The 23486-nt window shown below is 45.1% G+C and overlaps 1 protein-coding gene across 1 annotated transcript in view; it reads right to left on the bottom strand.

Annotated features, from left to right (window-relative positions):
* The window catches only part of CACNA2D4 (calcium voltage-gated channel auxiliary subunit alpha2delta 4), a 270960-nt gene extending 262564 nt beyond the window's left edge, over nucleotides 1-8396 (bottom strand). Inside the window, 2 exon segments of the mRNA XM_061582150.1 lie at nucleotides 6075-6200; nucleotides 8392-8396. Of these exon segments, the coding sequence (XP_061438134.1) occupies nucleotides 6075-6200; nucleotides 8392-8396 (131 nt within the window).
* Between the last annotated feature and the right edge of the window lie 15090 nt (nucleotides 8397-23486).

Below are 23486 nucleotides of genomic sequence, written 5' to 3'. Positions count from 1 at the left end.
ATTATCCAGAGGAAATAGTAAGAAACTGAGGATTAGGGCCAAACTCTCTCTTTCTCTCTCCAGCCTCTCTCTCTTTCTCTCTCTCCAGCATCTCTCTCTTTCTCCAGCATCGCTCTCGTTCTCTCTCTCTCTCTCTCTCTCCAGCATCTCTCTCTCTCTCTCTCAGCATCTCTCTGTTTCTCCAGGATCTATCTCTTTCTCCAGCATCTCTCTCTTTCTCTCTCTCTCTCTCCAGCATCTCTCTCTTTCTCTCTCTCTCTCTCTCCAGCATCTCTCTCTTTCTCTCTCTCTCTTTCTCCAGCATTGCTCTCTTTCTCTCTCTCTCTCTCTCTCCAGCATCTCTCTCTTTCTCTCTCTCTCTCAGCATCTCTCTCTTTCTCCAGCATCGCTCTCTTTCTCCAGCATCGCTCTCTTTCTCCAGCATCGCTCTCTTTCTCCAGCATCGATCTCTTTCTCTCTCTCTCTCTCCAGCATCTCTCTTTCTCTCTCTCTCAGCATGTCTCTCTTTCTCCAGCATCGCTCTCTTTCTCTCTCTCTCTCTCCAGCATCTCTCTATCTCTCTCTTTCTCCAGCATCTCTCTCTTTCTCCAGCATCTCTCTCTTTCTCCAGCATCTCTCTCTTTCTCCAGCATCGCTCTCTTTCTCTCTCTCTCTCTCTCCAGCATCGCTCTCTTTCTCCAGCATCTCTCTCTTTCTCCAGCATCTCTCTCTTTCTCTCTCTCCAGCATCTCTCTCTTTCTCCAGCGTCTCTCTCTTTCTCTCCTCTCCAGCATCTCTCTCTTTCTCCAGCATCTCTCTCTCTCTCTCCAGCATCTCTCTTTTTCTCCAGCCTCTCTCTCTTTATCTCTCTTTCTCCAGCATCTCTCTCTTTCTCCAGCCTCTCTCTCTTTCTCTCTCTCTCTCCAGCCTGCTACCCACAGCAGCAGTGGACGCCGGACGGGGCCAGCTCCTTCTTAGCCCTGAGGACGCCCGGCCGCTTCACCCCTCGTGCTGTGGGCACCGCTGGGCGGCAGTGGCCGCGATGCGCTCCCCAGCCAGAGACGCTGCGGCCGCCGCTGTGGCCGCCGCCACTGCCGAGCTCCATCGCGGCCGCTCCCGCCCAGTGGCGCCCACAGCAGGAGGGAGAATGACAGCACCGCGCTCGCCCAACTGGCCTTTTAAGCAGCGCCCGCCTCGCATGCCCAGGGCCAGCCCCTTGTTGCCGCTCCCGCCCGCCCCTGTCCAAGACAGGCTGCTGCCTGGGAAGACAGAGCCCGGCCCCGGCGGCACCAGCTCTCCCTGCCTCAATGACAAAGGGCGGGAAGGTGGCCAATGAAAAGCCGGAGATCATCCAGTTTAAGCAAAGTATTGCCGGAGGCCGGAGACGGCCCCTTTTTCCCTGAAACTCCGGTCAAAAACCGGAGACCTGGCAACCCTAAACTGAGCAGAAATGACCCATCTGGTCATTCCAGGTTCTGCAATTTCCTTCAGGCAGGATTGACTCCAGATTGTGGTGGGCCTTGGGCAAGATGCCTTCATTGGACCATCTTACCCTGAATAGGATCCCACAAACACAATGCCATTGCCATTGCCATTGCCACCATTACCAATTTGCTTGCTGTCTCCCTGTGGGTCCCCCCAATGGAGGCTGTTGCTCCTTCTTGCTCTTGCCGTTGTTTGGAAAGAGCCTGTGAACAGGCAGCAACAGGAACAAGGAAGAGAAGGAAAAGAATGAGGCCAGGAGGTTCTGGAGTTCAGCAGTGGGCCCCCTGATACAGTATAGGTCTTGACAGATGCTAGAAAATACTAAAAAAACCCTTCTGATGCCAGCCAGCCCTGCCTCTACCATTACAGCAGCTCAGAAGGGTTGGTGGTGAGTGGAGGTTTTGTGCACATCAGCCACCACTGTTTGGCAGCAATGAGAAGTGAAGGCCCTTTTTATGCAGAGTAGGTGCTGCCACAGTACATCTGCACAGAGATCTGTAACGGCCCATGGAAAGATACACTGAATATGGAGGTCCCTTTTAGTGATTACAGCTAACAGCCATTGACAGATCTATCCTCCATTAATTTTGTTGTCCTTTGTCAAAGCCATCTAGTCTAGTGGCTATTGCCATCATCCTGAATCCAATTTTCATTGGATCACCATAAATTCTAGCTTTGAATGCAAGAGATAAAAAAATTAAGTCGCTCATGCTGTTCAGTATTTTATAAACCTCTATCATATCTCCACTTAAAATTTTCACAACACCCCCCTACACAAACACACACAATAAATGAAAAAGCCACGAACTCGAGTCTTTCCAAGTAGGAAAGATCATCAAACTCCTCAATCATTTTAGACTGAAGCCTATACAAACTTTCTTGCGAGTAAGCCCCATTGAACTCAGTGGCACTTGTATTTGTGTAGAGACATGCATAACATTGCACTCTTAATTGCATTTTTCACTACATTGCCAGCATTATACCTTTTCTGAGATGGTGACCACCCTTTCAGTGCCTAAATCACACGCCCCATACACTTGCTTTAGATATAATTGGGAGACATTCACATTTGAAGACACACCTCTGCAAACATCACATGCAGTTTGGGCCTAAGTGGAGGATTACTATGTGCATGTGGTTCTTCCAAGGGCCTACATAGATGATTTTTTTCACCAGTGTAGTATGGGAACATTTCTGATGTTCTGTTGGTTCCAGAGCAGTGGAGGTTGGTCCATTAGGGTGAATGGAGCATTAGCCCACCCAGCCTAAGTCTGCCCCTCACCCAGTGTCCACCTGCTTGAGTTCTTACTGGCAACTAGTCCAGAGGGTGGCCCTGTCAGTTAGCTTCGTCCCCCTTAGTCTCAGTGCTGCCCCTTGTAGAATTCAGCAGGGAGAAGAATGGGGACAAAAATTGAATTATTTGGCTCTGCCTGCCATTGACTCTAACTTCCACCTGCTGTTGATCTCCCTGCCTTCTGTCCTACCCATCCCAATGGGCAGCAGCCACCATCATTCTAGGGAATGATAGAGACAAAACAGGAAAGGAAAATCTTTTAATGAGCCAACTCTCTGGCCTAGGTGGGGCCTAAGAATTAGGTCACTCCCTGGTTCTGATTTAGCAGAAGCGTTTGGTACCATGTAGGGGAACTGTCACTTATAAAGCAGCCTGAGGACACTCTTTCCCATTAAAAAAAAAACCTAGGTAATTGTTCATAAAATTTCATAGGGTAAGAGGATAGGAAGAGCCAACTTCTCATCCTTCTTCTTTCTTCCCATTCCCTTCCCTGCCTTGTTCCATTTCTCTACACTCCTATCACACAACCCCTTTCTGCTACTCCTTCTTCTCAAGTGCCTCTATGCTAGGGTAACCACTTGCATTCCCTGCCCTTTTTTTGGCAATGTGTGCCACCGAAAGATGTCAGATTTGCATAAAATTGGCATGCACTAATTCATTTATACAGATGTAAATTTAGAAATAATTACTGTGATTTAAATAGAAATACAGTAGCCTCACTACAGAGGGGAAGACTGTGACAAGACTGCTCAGTCTCTGCCCAGGTGTTAACTGCTGATGGCAATTTCAAGGCCCCTGCTGCTCTCCCTTAGAGTTCTTTAACATTAAGTTGGAATTTGACCGGGCAGCCCTTCAAATAGAGGATTCCTTCAAATAAAGCAAGGGTGGGGATTGGGGAACCTCAGGCCAACAGGCCAAAGGTAACCCTCTGCTCCAGGCCTCTTTATCTGCCTCTTGAGACTCTCGCTAGGCCACACCTCTCCTTATCAGCCCTTCTCCATGCCCTCCTCTAGTTCTTTTGACTGGTGGCATTATGTCCCTGAACTATAAAGCCTCTTCCTTTCCTGAATGGGTGATAAAAGAGTATGTGGGAGATATGTGTGTAGAAAGCTCTGATGTGTGTAGCTGGAATATAGCCAACTGCACTAAGGGAAGAATCACCTCAGTTGCTCATAGGAACATAGGATACTGCCTTATGCTGAGTCAGACTGTCGGTCCACCTAGCTCAGTATTGTCTGCACTGACTGGCAGCGGCTCTCCAGGATTTCAGGCAGGAGTCTCTCCCAGCCCTACTTGGACATGCTGGGGATTGAACCTAGGACCTTCTGCATGCAAGGTGGATGCTCTGCCACTGAGCTATGATTCCTCACTTTTTGCTTCTGGCCCTGCCCACCACCAGCATGCAGCCCCCTAGAAGGTTCCCCAGAGAGACACTTGGGCTGAAAAAATGTTCAGAAGTCCTGAAATACAGACCTGACAGCCTTTCAAATATTGCAGGTGTGGGGAACTTTTGGCCCTCTATATGTTGCTGAACTACAACTCCTATGGGTCCCCACAAGCATGGCCAATGGCCAGGGATTATGGGAGTTGTAGTCCAGCAACATTTGGCGGGCCAAAGGTTCCCCATACCTGAAATAAGGATATACTCTGTAAAGTAGTACACATGACCACCCTGTGCATCTAGCAGAGTCTGTAATCTCCCCAGCTTTTCTTTTTCCTCCTCATTGCTGCAACACAGATAGGTTGTTTGGGCAAGCCAGATTTGTTTTACAAAACAAAGATATTTCCATTGCCAGCTTCTCAAAACTGCTACAGCTGCTTCAAGACCCTCTCAGACAATGTCACCAAGCCACTAACTCTGGTCAGACAACTATAACTGGGCCACATTGGTGCTCGTGGAGGGAGGCAGGCATTGAATGATGATGGGATCTAGGCATTTAAACCAGGTAATTAGGGCAGGGCTGCAGCACTTTTATCTGCTATGGGCCTTGGATGCAAGGTTCATCGTGGCAATATGTTCAAGAGCTACAATCCACCTTCCCGGCTTTATAGATTTTAAGAGAGGAAACAGAAAAGGGTCAGCAAACACCAGGACTGCACTGTGGAAGCTTTTAGGGAAATGAGGGAGATATTATTAATGATTTATTTGAGTGAACCAAGTAGGGTTGGGATTAACTATCAGATATTTTACCTGCCTGTTGTGGCTACAGGTCTGGTATCAGGCAACTCTACTATTATTTGATTTTATAATACCTCCCTAAACCCTCTTCCTCTAATATTTTGGCATACTAAGAGTAGTTATAGAGCCAGTGTGGTGTAGTTGTTAGAGAGTTGGACTACCACCTGGGAGACCAGGGTTTGAATCCCCACACAGCCATGAAGCTGGCTTGGTGACCTTGGGCCAGTCACTGCCTCTCAGTCTCAGAGGAAGGCAATGGTAAGCCACCTCTGAATACCGCTTACATCGGGTTACGTGCCCTGCCACCTGTGCAGCCGTGGGCAAGCTGTACAGTCCCAAGGAGCCCAGTTGTCCCTCAGCTGGCAGCTGTGGACAAGGAAGGGGCTGGGTTGTGCAGCTGTGGCAAGCTGAGCAGGCCCTAGCCGACTGGGGAGGACTAGCCTCAGAGTGAGGCAATGGTAAACCCCCTCTGAATACCACTTACCATGAAAACCCTATTCATAGGGTCACCATAAGTCGGCATTGACTTGAAGGCAGTCCATTATTATTATTCATATAGGGTCACCATAAGCTGGGATCGACTTGAAGGCCGTTTCTTTTTTCTTTTTTAAGAGTAGTTATAGATGCTACAACCCAATACAGCCAGACAAATGCCTCATTACTGCTAAGGGAGGCTGACAATTCAGGGTCATAATACCCAAATGGAAGGCTGTGCAAGGAAGTTGCGCAGGTTGTGTGAACATTTAAAGCCTGCACAGTTTCCTTGCACATTGTCATGTCCAAAATATTCTTGCACCAGAATGTCAGTTTTAATCAGAAATGGGTGATTGCAAGTGAGTAAAATTAAAAAGCCATAAAGGAAAAGCACTTTTTTGAGAAGGGTACAGAAAGCAAGATGAATGGCAGTAGGCCACTCATGCCCAACACCAGATTCAGAATGAACACATTTGACCTACTCCCCACACTTAAGTACATTACATTCATATGAAGCAATATTTATTAGTAGATAGAGGGATTGGGAGGTTCTTGTTAATGAAAGGAGAGAAGGTATTAAATATCCATTGAGGTAGCTTGGGGAAGCAGCTAAGGACTAAGTAACACAGCTGAGAGGGAGAAGAAAAAGGGAAGACTACTTACGTTTCAAGTGGTATCTTTGTGTGGGAGCTGGCAAAGGGCAGGAGGCAGAGGAGTGACAGAAAAAGCCACTGGAGGCCACCTGGCAGCATCCTCCACACCAAAACTATCAGCAGCAAGATCAATTGCCTAGATCCAGAGATTCTTGACTTTGTTTCCTTTCCTTAGGATGGTCCTGGGATCAGGTAGGCAGGCCCCAGCATGGTACTCTGCTGGGGTGAGGGTAGGAGAGCAAAAACTGGGAATACCTAAGCCTTCATCCTGTTGTGATTGTGTTGTGGCATCGCTTCTCCTTTCAACCCCTCTCCAAATAAGCTACAGCCCGCTGAAGGAACTGACACCTGAAATTTGACAAATAATCTGCTGGGTTCAGTTAGATGGGGAAAATCAGGTAAGTCCACCACCCCATGCCTGCAAAGGACAACAGTCTCTGTGCCCTGCAGGAACGGCAGACTGGGAGGGAGACTCTGGAAACTGCAGAAGCAGCAGTATCTACGTAATCCACTGCCAACCCTTTAATCCCTCATAGAGCAGCAACAGCAGTAGATTTAGGGAATTGGAGTGGGATAAAATCAGCTAGGATTACTCTGATTTGTGAAGACAGGCATCAGTCCATCTAATCAGAGCTTGGAACTAGCCAAGTCCAAGCCTGCTTTAAAGGGACACAGCATCAGGACTTCAAAAATAAAAAGTCCTCCTGCCCTTTGATCCCTGCAGAGAAGCACTTGTTTGTGATATCATAAGGCATAAGCGTGCTTGTCTACTATATTCCCTGCTCTGCCCTCCAAATCCAATTTACTTCTTCGATTCCAGGCCCTTCTCCTTGAAAGTAGCTTAGTTTACTTTATTAAATTTCTTAGATGGCTTTCTCAAGGAAAAAAAATACTCAGTTGTGTCTTACAGCAATTCAATATACAAAAGTTTTAAACATATACTGAACCAACAGTCCCGTTCTCTGTGAAATCCATGCAGTTTCAATGGGACCAAAGGAGAGAATTTAGAACATGGAGACAGAAAGTGATCTCAGCTGTCTGTAATATCAGAATAATCAGTTACATATGATGATGTGAATTATTGCTATCTAGATTCCAGTATCTGTTCCTGCCATGAGAATGGGGTTGGCTTCTACTGTTAGTTCTATACAACTGTTAACCAAAGACTTTCTAGGTGACCAGTTTATAGCACAACAAAAGGTCTAGTTGTTACTTTTTGGGGATAGATCCAAATACCTTTCCAGAGAATTGCATCTTTGTTGCACAGATACAATATTTTGACAGCAAGGAAAATTGTTATTTCCACACATATACACACCAGCCCCACAGCTAGAGTCATATTAAATATCGTTTTAGTATTTTGTATCCTCTCCCCCCCCCCCGCTTTGTTGTTTGCTACTGTGGGCTTCCCTCAGGAAGGAAAAATGTGTTAAAAGCCATAAATGGAAATGGACTCATGAGTGCTATTAAGACAATAATTTAAGCCAGGGATGAAGAACTTGTGGTCCACCAAATATTGCAGGACTCCAGCTCCCATCAGCCCCAGCCAGCATGACCAGTGATCAGGGATGATGGGAGCTAGAGTCTAATAATTTATTAGGCACAGGAAGACATTAGCAAGCATCAGTAATGAAAGCAAAGGCTAAAAGTACATGCCCTAAACAGGAGTGGGAAATTGTTTTCAGTCCAAGGGTCACATTATGCCAGTGCTAGGCTGGGGCCAGAGGCAAACAGTGGTCAAGGCAGTGGGTGAGACCCTTATCATTGTAGAGTAGGCAACATTCAAGCCACACAAAAAGGCTTCTACAACACCCACTCCTCTCTCCGTCCTCCACCCAAGAGACATTACCACAGTTTAAGGACAGTTTCCAGCCAGGCAAGAGTGTTTGAGGAGAGTGTGGCACAGGGTGGTGAAGGGTGTGGCTTGGGCAGAATCCCAATCTAGGGAGGTCTAGAAGACCAGTTTGCTCCTAGGCCTCAGATCCCACACTTAACTGGCTTAATTCTGATACCTTGCCACATCAGTTTAGAATAATCATGCTCCAGAGACAATGGGAAAGTGGAGTGTTTCTCTCACCTATCTCCAGTTAACACTGTGTGAGAGGGTAACAGTGTGAGAATATTAGCTTCCATATAAAGCAATTAACATCCTTGCTAGAAGAAGAATAGAAACCTTGTCTGACACCCTTTTATTTGCCTTACAAAAACATAGATATGCCCCAAATCATTACAGGAACAAGTCAGGTATAAAACAAAAGACATTGTTAGATTTTAGTGTCAGTTGCAACACAAGGCTTCCCGGAATCTGCTGGGTCTCTCCTTGATACCTCATGGCTCACTAGGTCTTTGCACAGGCCTTTTAAGTTGGAGTGTGTGCTGGATTCTTGAGAGCTCAGAAAAGACTGTGTAGCATGGAAAGGGCCCCCGTGTCCTTTCCATCACTTACAGTATTCACCTTTGCAGAATCATCTGAGATTTTCAGGAGTGTCAGTCGGGAACTGATGTGTGTCATGCAGACTGGAATATTTCACAAGGACATTGTATTCAGGGTCACTCTGGGCAATGAACCAACAGTCTCTATGATTCGACATAAGCCTGATTACACAATGTGGAAATATATAGGGCCTCAATGAGGCCCCCAACCATTGAAGTTAGATCAGGCCTTCCTACTATCCAAGGTTCTGAAGGATTCACTCTGACCATCCTTGTTTCCTGATTTCAATTCTTGACCTTTGAGTAGATGTACACAGTCCCTGCCTGTCACTTCCTTTGCTCTTGCCATGTGATCCACACCCCTACCAGAACAACTCCTCCTCGACATATAGAACTAGCCCAGTTTCCAGACCATTTCATTCTTCTGATTAAATAGGCTGTAGCCAAAGAAGTTGTTAGCCTTTAAAGTGCTATAGGACTCCTTTTGTTGCTGCAGCAGCAAAAATAGACTAATGTGGTTTCTCTTCTGTGACTAGAAGGAGAATTGTTATTCTGTGCTGTCTCTTTGTGGATGCACAAAAAACAGGATTCATTTTGCTTACTAGTCCCTTGCTCATGCTCTCATTTACAGTCCAAGGTAAATTAATTTTGAAAAATGGCCTGCACTGAAGTCCTACTTTGTACTTTGAAGATTGTCTGAAAGGTTGAATGGAAGAGTAATGGTCCACAGCAGGAGGCTGAGTTAGTGGGAAGCATCCAGGGAGGCGGGGTAGTCATCAGTGTGAAATCCTTCTCATTTAACTTCTTCATCAGTCTTTTGGAAGACAGAAGGAAAAGGCATGTTAATGAAATTCAATCATGAGAAGAATTGAAAACACCCCATGCACAACAACAGAGAACAGGAAAAATAATAATGCAAAAGGATTTAAGGTGTGATTAATCCAAATGAGAAGGAGGAACCAGGGAACTACAGACCAGTCAGCCTAACATCAACCCCTGGAAAAACTCTGAAGCAGATTATAAAGCAGTATCTGTAAGCACCTTGAAAGCAATGCAGTGATTACTAGGAACCAACATGGATTTATGAAGAACAAATCCTGCCAAACTAATCTTATCTCATTTTTTGATCGGGTAACCTCCCTTGTAGACTGTGAGAATGCTGTGGACATAATATATCTCGACTTCAGCAAAGCTTTTGACAAAGTGCCCCATGATATTCTGATTAGCAAGCTAGCTAAATGTGGGCTAGATGGAACAACTATCAGGGGATCAACACATGGGTCCAGAATCGTACTCAAAGAGTGCTTATCAATGGTTCCTTCTCGAACTGGGCAGAAGTAGCGAGTGGGGTACCACAGGGCTCGCTCCTGGGCCCAGTGCTCTTCAACATTTTTATTAATGACTTGGATGAGGAGGTACAGAACGTGCTTATCAAATCTGCAGATGATACAAAATTGGGGGGCATAGCTAATACTGTGGAAGACAGAAACAAAATTCAAAGGGACCTTGATAGGCTGGAGCATTGGGCTGAAAACAACAGAATGAAATTCAAGAGGATAAATGCAAAGTTCTACACTTAGGAAAAAGAAACCAAATGCACAGTTATAAGATGGGGGATACATGACTCAGCAATACGACATGTGAGAAGGATCTTGGAATTGTCGTTGATCACAAGCTGAATATGATTTATTGTCCTCCCATGAATGGTCATCTAAAGACCGAAATATGAACTATGGTGGCACCCGCCTGCTGCTCTTGGCGGGTTGTTTCAACCTGTCGATTTTGAATGGCCACCACAAGTTCGATGACTGTGCCGAATTCACTTTCATTTCGGGCCGGGGCAGTAGCGTGGTCGACTATGTCTTGGTTTCCTCCTCCTTATCCAATGCCATAGCCTACTTCACAGTGAGTATTAGATTGGACAGCGACCACCTCCCATTAATGTTCTCACTCTCATCCCGGGAGCCGGTCCACTTAAAACCCAACCCTATCTATAATCATAACTCCTTTTCTCTCAGACATAGGAGGATTAAATGGTCTTCGGACTTTTCTGCCAGGATAGCCGTTTTTCTAGAATCTCCCCCGGCTCTGGAGCTCAAAGAATGCATTATGAACGCTACAGATCCTCAACTCAAATTAGCTGCCTATTCCAACTTGGTCCTTGCCCTGGACCCTTTTTTAAAACACAACCCTCATCACTTAAAGTCGCATGGCTCCTTTCGCTCTACCCGCTGGTTCGACAATGAATGTGTTGTTGCTAAGAAAAACCTGAGGAAGATTTATGTCACCTATAGGAACAGTAACTGCAATCATCTTCTGACAGAATACTATGCCGCCAAGCGATACTATAAATCCCTTTTGGTTTCCAAAAAGAGGCAAGCCACTCTTGCTGGGTGGAAGGCACTAATCAATGCCTCCAAACTTAACGATTCCAAGATCTTTTGGGCTCTGGTTACGGATGCCCTGTCCTCTTCGAACCCGGTCACCTGCCATATTCCCCCCTATGTCTGGGAAAAACACTTTTCTGACTTGTTCAAGGAGCCTACATCTTCGTCACCTAATAAGTTAAATTGCCTTGACTGCTTGGACCTCCCTCCCTGGCCCCCTGTCTCGCAGAATGAGATCATCTCACTCATCAAAGGCTTGAATGCTGGTAAAGCTCCTGGTCCCGATGCTATCCCTTCTGACCTTTTGAAGTCACAATCAGCATGGTGGGCCCCCCTCCTTTCTAACCTCTTTACATGGATAAACATCTCTGGTCTTATCCCCGCTGCTTGGCTTGATGCTATTGTGATCCCCATCCATAAAAAGGGACCCCAGGATAACCCCCAGAACTTTAGACCTATTAGCCTGCTCTCTACCGTTGGGAAACTCTATGCTAGATATCTTAACGGTAGACTGACTTCCTGGATTGAGGAGGAGACCATTTTAGGCCCTGAACAGGCCGGTTTTAGAAAATTTAGATCCACTCTTGACCACTGTGCCCTGCTAAATCATATTGCGGAAAAATACACCAGCCCCTTAGGGAACGGTCTCCATGTGGCCTTTATCGATCTCAAATCGGCCTTTGACTCAATCCTCAGAGACAGGCTTTGGGTGAAGCTTCTCCAAACAACTATTGATAAAAGACTTCTATTTCTTATTTTCCAACTTTACCAACCTTCCACCCTTTGGGTCCGGTGTGGAACTGACGGTTCCCTTACCAACCCTATCCCAGTCACCAGAGGGGTGAGACAGGGCTGCATATTGGCCCCTACCCTTTTTAACCTTTATTTAAATGACCTTAGCCTATATTGCCATTCCGCCACTTTTCACCCTCCTAAAAAAGCAGATCATGCCTGCCCCCTATTACTCTATGCTGATGATACGGCTCTTTTGTCTCTATCCAGAATAGGCCTTAGAAGGCTTTTTCGTGCCTACATGGCCTATTGTGATAAAAAAAAAAAAACTATTAATTTTTCAAAAACAAAAATCTTGATTTTTTCCTCTCGGCTCTCTACCCCAGTCTGGCGAATTAACGGACAGAGGATCTCCCAAGTCAGGGAATACAAGTACTTGGGGATCACATTCCATTCTTCACTCTCCTGGACCCCTCATATTCGCTCCTCCGTTTCCTCGGCCAAGATTCTAGCTAAAGCGCTACTCCGCTATTTTTTCTCCAAAGGTGGGCAATTTATACCTGCTGCTACTAGAGTCTTCGCCGCTAAGATTGTCCCCCAGCTCCTTTATGGTAGTCCAATATGGATTGTGAATTTCTGCTCTAAAATTGAGGCCATTCTTTCCAATTTTCTCCGTTCCATCTTCGGCGTCCCCCGCTGTGTCCCCAACGCAGTCTTAAGACTCGAGGCTGGGTTTTCTTCCCTAGAATGCCTTTCTTGGTCCCGAACATTGTGTTTCTGGTCCAAGATGGCTTCCACCAACCCTGAATTGGGATACCTTACTGCCATGCAGTCCGATTGCTTTAGCAGCTCTTGGGCCAAAGTGGTGCAGCATAAATTTTCTTCCCTTGGCTACCAATGGAGTCTTTAACCACACTTGACTCAGGCTCAGTCAAAATGATCATTAATAGGCGATTAAAGGATATAGACCTCCAGCGAGACATAGCCAATGCAGCTACAACCTGTTCCCCCCTCTATTCTGGACTGAGGTTTTCTTCCCCCTCTCCCGCCCCGTACCTTGAATTCTTAGACCTCCCGTGCTATAGATTAGCCTTCACTAGGGCCAGGTTTAATTGCTTAATGTCAGCCCTCCTCAAAGGTCGCTTCCCGGGCATCTCGCAAGCCAACCGTTTTTGCCCCTGCCAACTTAATGAAATCGAATCCTTGTCTCATGTGCTCTTTACTTGCCCTCTCTATTCTACTGCACGTGCCAAGCTCCTAAACCCTCTGATTGTAAACCTGCCAGGAGGCACAACTCCGGACAAATTGCAGTTCCTCTTATGCGGCACTGATAAATTAATTTCGCTTGGGGTTGCTAAATTCCTCCACACGGCCCAATCCTCACGTAGCAAACACATTTCTAACACCCTCTGTTGATAGATGTACTTGCTGTATATTTTTTTATCTTTTATTTTACTTTGCTTGTTTTAATCTTTTATATGTATAATGGGTCCATGACCGCACAATAAATTTGAATTTGAAGCTGAATATGAGCCAAGAGTGTGATGAGGCTGCAAAAAAGGCAAATGCTATATTAGGCTGCATTAACAGAAGTATAGTTTCCAAATCGCATGAAGTACTAGTTCCCCTTTATTCAGCACTGTTTAGGCGTCATCTTGAATACTGCATCCAGTTCTGGTCTCTGCACTTCAAGAAGGATGCAGACAAACTGGAACAGGTTCAGAGGAGGGCAACAAGGATGATTAGGGGACTGGAAACAAAGCCCTATGAGGAGAGACTGAAATAACTGGGCATGTTTAGCCTGGAGAAGAGAAGACTGAGGGGAGATATGATAGCACTCTTCAAGTACATGAAAGGTTGTCACAGAGAGGAGGGCCGGGATCTCTTCTCGATTGTCGCAGAGTGCAGGACACGGAATAATGGGCTCAAGTTGCAGGAAGCCAGATTTCGACTGGACATCAGGAAAAACTTCCTGTTAGAACCATACGACAATGGAACCAATTACCTAGAGAGGTAGTGGGCTCTCTGACACTGGAGGCATTCAAGAGGCAGCTGGACAGCCATCTGTCAGGAATGCTTTGATTTGGATTCCTGCTTTGAGCAGGGGGATGGACTTGATGGCCTTATAGGCCCCTTCCAACTCTACTATTCTATGATTCTATGTCTACCTATCTCTGAAATTATCCGTCTAAGTTCCTCTGAAACACAGCAAAATCTGGTTGAACGCAAATAGAAATGAAATGAAATTCTGCACAATAGGAAGTGTATTCCTTAGCTTGTTAGTGTGGCTTCAGAAGAGTCAAGAGTTCTGTAGCAACAGCTTCTACACTTCTACAAGTGGTATTCTGTCACTGACAGAGAACCTCTTCCTGTTGCCTACAACCACTAACCCAGGAAGTCATTCTCATTTAGGGATGATTCGTACATTACTTCATTTGAAGAGTACATTGAAAAAGAAACATATAAGCACAAGGAGTTATAGATTTGTGCATCATACACATAAACTCATTAAACACTTCCCTGGCCCAGCCAGCTGTTCAATCCCTCCTAGCTTTTATTAGCCAAGAAGGGCAAGGATCCAGCACAGAAGTGGTTGCACGAACCTGTCCAAGCACCTTGTCAATGTCCTCAAGCTGTACCAACTGAAACTCATCCAAGAAATTGGGACAAGGCTGGGCTCTGGATACCTCACTTGATTCACCTGCTATAACACTGGAGTCTAAGTCCTGGTGGATGCTAAAGATTTTATCCTGGAAGTGCCTAGCAAATTCATTACAGCGGGCCTCAGATGGATCTATCATGTCCTTGGGGCCAGCATGTAATAGTTCCTGGACAATTCTGAAGAGCTCCGCTGGGCGGCAGATTGATGATTTGATAGTGGCAGCAAAATATTGTTTTTTTGCTGCCCTCACTGCCCCTAAATACAGCTTACCATAGGCACTTACCAGTGTGTAATTGCATCCACCAAGAGTTCGTCTCCATCTGTCTGGGGGATCTCAACAGTACACCCGAGACCACCTCCGTCAGCTCAGCTAGGGAGTCTGTTGGGCAGCGGGGTGGGCAGTAAACCAGTAGTCACATGGACATGGTGCTTGCAGAGGGAGATGGAGCTCCTATAGACCACAGCAAACCCCCCTCCCCAACCCTCAGGTCTACCCTGATGCTGAACCAGCTACCCTGGTGGCCATAGCTGGGAGAGACTGACTCCTCCCTGCTCACCCACCCAGGTCTTGGTTATACATGTTAGATCGACTGCCTCATCCAGAATTAAATCGTGAATGAGGGATACCTTATTGTGCACCGATCTGGTGTTTAGGAGCAGTATCCGGAGGTCTGAGAGTGGCTGATAGGGCAACCAACAAACCTGCAGGTGTGGGGAGGACCAGAACAAGGCACAGTCATTAACTGCCTGGGCCGCGTTCCCCTTACCTGGCAAGTCCTCCTCACAACACGATATCTCCCTCTACCCATCACTACACTGATTGGGACCCCCTCAAGTCTCCCCACTTGGCTCTGAGTCCTCTCTCCCAGGCACATGACTCAAGGCCCACAAAAAGCCAGGCAATTGCACATTTTATCCACAACATTATCTGTCCATCCATTCTGTCCGCACACACTATCAGCTTTTTAATCAATCCATATACGTTCAATTTAATCAATCATCCCACAAGAGTCACTTTTATGTAAAAAAAGTGCTAACAGACCCATTCATAATTTTTTCTCTCCAACCATATTTTTGTTTAAAAAGTTAATTTACAAATAAGAAATATCTTTCTGATAAATGTGCTTCATATATTTTTGACAAACTTGAAAATAACTTTTGCTGTGCCCAATCTAGCTGGGAGTCTCTTCACAGTCTTAACTGTGTCTGTCACATTCCAACCTAATACCGACACTCACTTTGGACCTTTACAGGTTTGCTTCAAGTGAGCATGCGGAGAATTCTCAACTTCTTATTTAAATAAAGTGAATCCAGAGCTTTACCCATAAGAGAAACTATATAGCAATTTGTGGCCTGTGGGGGCAGCTTTTGATTCAATGCTTCCATTATGTCTGTAGAATCATACCATCATACAATAGCAGAGATGGAAGGAACCTATAAGGCCATCGAATCCAACCCCCTGCTCAACAGGAATCCAAGTCAAAGCATACCCGACAGGTGGCTGTCCAGCTGCCTCTTTAATACCTCCAGTGTTGGACGGTGCACCACCTCACTGGGTCATTGGTTCCATTGTTGTACGGCTCTAACAGTTAGGAAGTTTTTCCTGATGTTTAGCCGAAATCTGGCTTCCTGTAACTTGAGCCCATTATTCAGTGTCCTGCACTCTGGGATGTTTGAAAAGAGATCCTAGCCCTCCTCTGTGTGACAGCCTTTCAAGTACTTGAAGAATGCTATCATAGCTCCCCTCAGTCTTCTCTTATCATGGCTAAACATGCCAAATTCTTTCAATCTCTCCTCATTGGGCTTTGTTTCCACTGATCATCCTTGTTGCCCTCCTCTGAACCTGTTCCAGTTTGTCTGCATCCTTGGGCTGGTTCACAAAGCAACTTACTGTGAGATAGGTGCTATTTGCATCCCCATTTAATTCGGATGGTTCACATGACATTGAAAGCAGTCAGCAGGCAATCAGCAGCTATCACAGTTTCCCCATATCAAACCAATCAATTTATAATCTGAAAAGGGAAGGAAAAAGTGTCTCCAATTCATATCTCTAGGTCTTGCAGACACTTTGCTCCATTGCATTTAGGTGGGTGTGTCAGTCATTCCCCTCTCCATGCCCACTCCCTCCTCCTCCCATTGTTCATGTCATTTCAGCTGGCTCCCATTCTTCAAGCCTGCTGCAAACAATGCTTTATTTTTCTTTGCCTCCTAACTTGTGCAAAAAAGCATAACACTGTTCAAACAAATATTTGTATTTCAGCTGGATTGTGAAAATACAAATAATTGCACTTCAGATTTTGTCTTTTTTTAAATGAAACTTACTCTGGAACAAACTAAGCATGCTTGGTTGCCAAGGTAACCAGAGGAAGTGGTAGTTTGACCTAAGAGGGCGTGGTCAGTAGGAAGCTGATTGATTGGTGATTGATCCTTTCCCTTATGAACGGAAAACAGAGGATTGGAAGGTAGGAGTGTGAACGTTGCAAATCTATTGCAAAGGCAAAAGCTTAGTCTTTAATATGGAGTTCAGCTCTTATGTGAATGAGCCCAAGGTGCAGTGTCCAGAACTGGACAAAGTACTTAAGATGAGGCCTAACCAGTGCTGAATGGAGGGGAACTTGTACTGGATGCAATTTGGAAACTATACTTCTGTTAATACAGCCTAAAATAGCATTTGCCCTTTTTTGCAGCCTCATCGCACTGTTGGCTCTTTTTTAGCTTGTTCCAAGATCCTTCTCGCATGTAGTATTGCTGACCCAAGTAGCCCCCATCTTATAACTGTGCATGTCGTTTCTTTGTCCTGGATGTAGATTCTTTGCACTTATCTCTATCAAATTTCAGCCCAAAGCTCCAGCATATCAGTATCACTCTGAATATTGTTTCTGTTCTCCAGGGTATTACCTAGCCCTCCAAATTTTGTATCATCTGCAATTTTGATAAGCATTCCCTGTACCTCCTCATCCAACTTATTAATAAAGAGCACTGGGCCCAGGACTGAGCCCTGCAGTACCTCGCTCATTTTGGGCATATTCAGACAAATGGGATATGACCCTGTCATTAAAACAAGATAAGATTTACCCTAACATCTAATTTGTTATTTCTAACTCCCAACTCTATCTTAGATATGCCCTAACATATAATTTATTATTTCTAAACTCCAACTCTTGGTTCATCTTTTATTTTATTATTATTGCTTTCTGATAAACCGCATGATTTTCCTCCAATTTATGAAACAAGCCACAGTGAATTCATACTAATTAATGCCCACTGGCAGGTCCTTTCCCCCAACTACCATCTAAATTTAGATTTGCTAAAGTAGTCCAGGATAGAGCAGGCATTTTCAGCTGAGGATATCCTTTGTTACTTTTAGCAGCAGCAGCAGCAGCAGCAGCAGCAGCAGCAGCAGCAACAGGAAGCCCAGCGAGCAGAAAGCAAAGGAGGGGGACCACCAAGTGGACACAGAACTGAGAACGCATTGAAGCATTCCCTATCATTAACTGAATTTAAACAATAAAATAGTGAGAGCAGATGTTTCCCTTCCCCCTTCTTTCTCCACCCCTCCCCCACTGGATACTGTAAGGCAAATTCCCTCCTTTCCTCCCTGCCGACTCATTTGCTGTCCTTATCTAACACCCATGCAAAGAGCTAAGCCTAATCTCTTTTGCTTCATGTCAACATAAATACAAAAAGAATGATTGTTGAGGGAGAATGCATTAAAGAAAGTAGAGAGATTAAGGTTTGCTATTTGGGAGTAAAATGGATCTTTGGAGAGAGAATGAAAGAATGTTGCTTAGCATTGGATCCCTGCTAGGCCAGCCCTACCATTAGCCAAAGTGAGGCAGAGTTGAGGTGTAAATGTTGTAAAGAAAATGAATAATAAATTTTATTTGTTAAATTTAAATCCACCCTTCCTCCCAAAGAAGTCCAGAGCAGCAAACATACAAATGATAAAACAATGAAAACAAACATCTAAAAACAATTCCAATACAGATGCATTATTATTTTTACTCCCATTAGATGTCGCTTCCAGATGATCTGTTTATTGAGTATTCATTCCGATTTATTTGTGAGGACATTATAGGACATTGCATCAAGCAATTTTTACCCTACCCTTTCCGATGCATTTTCCAATCACTTTCCTCATGGTAAGAAGTCCTATGGAGGGCAGGAAGTGGGTTTGTTGCACAAGAGTGTCTGCCCTGGGCTCCTACTGGGAGGAAGGATGGGATATAAATCTAATAAATAATAATAAATAGTAAATCAACTCTAGCTGCACAACCTGATTTTGCTGGTATGTGACTGAATCCCACCCCAAAATAGCAACAGTTTGGAAGCCCCCTTTCTGATGCCTTAGACAGCAGAATGTCATGGGCTAGCCCTGGCTAGGTAGGGTCAAATTAACAGAAACAGGAGCCTATTGTGATGAGGGGTGCCAACAGGATTTCCTGGGTCCAGTACACTGTATGCAGATTGGGCCCCCAACATTCCTTCCCACCCACCCCACCTCCCTTCAATCTATTGGCAAGAACTGCTGCTTATGTACATGCATTACCAATACAAACAGTTATTTTGAATCCACAAGCTTGATTTAAATGTATTTAACAGATTTTTAACCTGCCTTTCAGAGTTCCTGCCCTCACAAAGCATTTTACAACAGTTATAAATAGTTCAAAAACCTTAATCTTGTCATTTAAAATAACATTTAAACATTAAAATAACATTAAAAAGATAGGAACAGCTAAAAAATACTTGTGCAGCTTGACTGAACCAACTCTCAGCCTAACCTACCTCACAGAGTTGTCGCAAAGATGAAAGGGGAAGAACTCAGAAAGAAAAGTGAGGTGAAAATATATCATGTCATATTCATAAACCATGCAGTGTGTCTGAGTGTGAACATGCACCATAATGCGAGTTGGATATGTACAATAATTTGACTAAGATGAGCTTTATGAGTGAATGGGGATGAGAAATCCAGTCATCCTCAGACCAAGTCCATTACTCTGTCTACTACATTGCTCTGGCACTGTATTTAAATGATAAAATAAATTAGTAAGTGGCTGGGGAAAAGTTGTGCAGATTCATTTGCGTGCATGCACACATACATTCTTATACACACTTACCTGGAGGTAAGTCTCACTGAACAAGCATTAGGCTGTTAGTATGTTCTAGAAGTCCCTCTCCTGAATTACCCAATTACTTTTGCATTGGCTGTGAACTACATCGGCCAAGCTAGACATGATGGTGGCAACCATGTTTGTTTATAGATATGTCTGCCTCATTCATGTGTAGAGTAGGGATTGGGGTTGGGTTCTTTTTTATCATTAAAGAGATATGTGGGTGAGGGGATCTATACCCTCTGCCCACCCAACCACTCCATGAGTCCAGGTATCTCTCTCTCAGCCTGACTCACTTCCACTAATGCACATGGTTTGAGGAAGAAACTTTGGGTGGCCAATACATGAACGACAAACATGGACGCCATTGTTACATCTAGTTTGACTCCATGGTGATCAACATTTTCCCAAACAGTGCTTAGAATCATAAAACAGTAGAGCTGAAAGGGGCCTATAAGGTCGTTGAGTCCAACCCCTTGCTGAATGCAGGAATCCAAATTAAAGCATACCTGACATGTGGCTGTCCAGCTGCGTCTTGAAGGCCTCCAGTGTTGGACAGCCTACCACTTCCCTAGGGAATTGGTTCCATTGTCATACCGCTCTAACAGTTAGGAAGTTTTTCCTGATGTTCAGTCAAAATCTGGCTTCTTGCAACTTGAACCCATTAGTCTGTGTTCTGCACTCTGGGATGCTCGGGAAGAGATCCTGGCCCTCCTCTGTGTGGCAACCTTTCAAGTATTTGAAGAATGCTGTCATATCTTCCCTCAATCTCTATTGGTTAGAATCAAGAGAAGGATAGCTGATCTTCTAATTGCTTCCTCTACTTTCTGTAGGAGAAAGTTATCTCCAACACAAGTCAGGAATCTCTTGGAGGGGCTGCATTTGGCAGAATCTGTCTCCCAACAGATATCAGGGTAATTGAAGTCTCCCATTACTACTGCATCATGCCTCCTTGAAACATTGGCAATTTGCTTTTCAAAAGTTTCATTCACGTCTTCTCTTTGATTGGTCGGTAGTAGACTCCAACCACCATGTTCCTTTTATTCCTTGCCCCATTTACTTTAATCCAGATGGTGGCGCTACTAAGCTCATCATCCTGTATTTCTGTGCAAGGATATATATTTTTAACATATAGTGCAACTCTGCCTCCCTTTCTATTCCTGTTGAGCCCAGGGGTGATGGACCCAGGCTGCTTTCACACATGGGGCTAATAGCGCTAGTTTAACGGATTAAAAATCTAGCGCTTCATTCCAGATTTCAAAAATCCCTTTCACACTGCACTATCAATTTAGCGGCATTTCGCGCAATGGTCTTTCACACAGCACTCTCACCTACCGCGGCAGTTAGAAAACTGCTTCTTTTCCCGCCTTTTCAATTCAAAAGCTCTGCTTGTTCCTTCTGTGTGTGGGGGGTTTGAAAGAGGCGCGATCGTGATCAGCGGAGAGGCGCGATTGCGATCAGCGGAGAGGCGCGGTAGCACAGCAGCAGAGGCTCTGGTTGAGCACAAGCAGCAGCAGCACAGGCTGCTCTCAGGAGCAGCTGGGATCGGCTGGGAGGCGCTGCGCTGGCAGCGCGGCAGCGCACGAAGGCTGCATGCTGGGACGGCTGTTGGTAAAGGCGGGAATGTACTGCATGCTGGGATGGCTGTCACTTGAGCAGCGGCAGCTAGCGCAAAACTCCCGCAATCTTCCGGGTTCCCAGCCTGCTATCGGAATTTTTGTGGTATCATTTATTGCGAAAATTAGCGCTAAACTTCCACTAAATTCCACCAGAATTCCGGAGCTACCCGTTATGTCGTGTGAAAGCTCAAATTTTATGCACAATTTAACAGGAAATAGATCGTCAGAATAATGGAATAAAGTGCAGTGTGAAAGCATCCCCAGCCTCCTTCCCAAGGAAGGAGGGGGAAGGCATGAGTTTCAGAAGCCTCAGCCGTTAGGGAGCATGGACGATCCAGCTGTTGTTGAGTCTAACCCCAACCTTGGGGAAGAGAGCAAGTCGCCCGCCCCGCCAGTTCCCATGGCTGGTCCTGCCCCTCAATGGGACAGCGCTCAGCCCCCCAGCACTCCCACGGGACTGTTGGGGGATGCTCCTGAGAGAGCAGACACTCCTCCTTCACCAAGCAGTATCTTAGAAACACCCAACGCTTCCCCACCCTCCGCTCTCCCACCTGCCGATCAGGAACTTGTGCTTTCCGATGAGCCCTCGGAGGCTCGCCCCCCCTCACTGCACTCATGACATCGGGAGAAGCGGACAGGGCAGAAGGGGGCGTGTGTGCAACGGAGAGGTTACGCCCCAAGATCTCTCCTATTTGAGGCTACCATGCCTGGAAGTGGGTGCTGAGTCAACTTTCCTCACAAGTTGCAGAGCATGTCTAGAGTGCAGTTAGGGATTGTAGTGAGTTAGCATAGGGGTTTCTATGAGGTGCACAGCCTTTGATGTATCCGTTACTTTAATAAAACAAGAATTGATTGCACCCTCATCTCCGACTGGTGGTTCTCGCTCTGAACTGGACAATTCCTTCTGTTCTTTTTGAACAAGTTATATCCTTCATGCTGTATTCTAGTCATGGGAGTCATCCCAAGTTTCAGTTATACCTATCAAGTCATATTTAGCCTCCTGCATTAAGAGTTCAAGTTCATCTTGTTTGTTTCTCATACTTTGGGCATTAGTATACAGAAATTGAAGACCATATTATTTATGGCCTGGCTTCCTTCCTACATTTTTATGAAGACTGTAACTGGGCCCCATTAGAGCCATTCTCTCAGTCAACTGCAGTGGCAGTTGACCCAGCCTTGAACCCAAGCTCATACTTGCTGTTTGTAGGGCAACAATACTGAAGTCTTTTTGAAGTGGCCATCAGACACCTCCAATATTATTTCTTAAATATCATAGAATCATAGACTCTGAAATTATCAAGAAGAGATCCTGGCCCTTCCTTGTATGATAGCACTCTTCAAGTACTAGAAAGGTTGTCATATTTCCCCTAAGTCTTCTGTTGCTCATCCTTCAGAAATAAGAAATGACATAATGGACATAAGAAGAGCCTGCTGGGTCAGGTCAATGGCCCACCTGGTCCAGCATCCTGTTCTCACAGTGGCCAACCAGATGCCTATGAGAAGCTCACCAGCAGGACCTGAGCACTGCTCCTGCAGTTTCCAAAACTAATATTCAAAAGCATACTGACTCCAACTGTGGAGGCAGAGCATAGCCATCATGGCTAACAGCCATTGATACTCTTATTCTCCATGAATTTAGCTAATCCTGTTTTATTTTATTAATATTTATTTACTTTCCTCCCCATAGGAGCCCAGGGCAGCAAGTTGGTGGCTATCACTGCCTCCTCTCGGTGCAAGTTCCATAGCTTAACTGTGTGCTGCATGAAGAAATACTTTCTTTTATCGCTAAACATCAATGAAGATGTCGACCCAGTGTGAGGCAAGTGTGAAAAAGGCAAATTCCATGCTGGGGATCACTAGGAAAGGTACTGAAAATAAAACTACTGATATTACAATGCTGTTATAGAAATCTATGATGCAACTGCATTTGGAATACTGTACTGTATACAGTTCTGGTCACCTCACCTCAAAAAGGATATTGTAAAAGTGGAAAAGGTTCAGAAAAGGGCAACCAGAATGATTAAGGGATGGAGTGACTCCCCTATGAGGAAAGGTTGCAGCAGTTGGGGCTTTTTAGTTTAGAGAAAATGTAAGAGGTGACATGATAGAAGTGTATAAACTTATGCAAGTCATGGAGAGAATGGATAGAGAGAAGTTTTTCTCCCTCTCTCATAGCATTAGAAGTGATGGACATCCAATGAAGCTGAATGCTGGAAGATTCAGGACAGATAAAAGAAAGTACTTCTTCATGCAGGGCATAGTTAAGCTATGGAACTTGCTCTGAGAGGAGGCAGTGATGGCCCCCAACTTGGATGGTTTTAAAGATGGTTAGTTAGCAACTTCAGATTGCTATAGTGAACTTCTACAATGAAACATAACAAATGTAAAATGACCACGAGTTTTTTTCCTCCAAAATTACTAGGTAGTGTAAATTGCTAACTATTTGGTTTGAGACTGTTCACTCAGGAGGACCAAGAA

This window comes from Rhineura floridana, chromosome 8, assembly GCF_030035675.1.
Source record: "Rhineura floridana isolate rRhiFlo1 chromosome 8, rRhiFlo1.hap2, whole genome shotgun sequence".
Lineage (NCBI taxonomy): Eukaryota > Metazoa > Chordata > Lepidosauria > Squamata > Rhineuridae > Rhineura > Rhineura floridana.
Note: the sequence above shows the minus strand (reverse complement) of the source record. Positions and strands in the feature narration are given on the sequence as shown.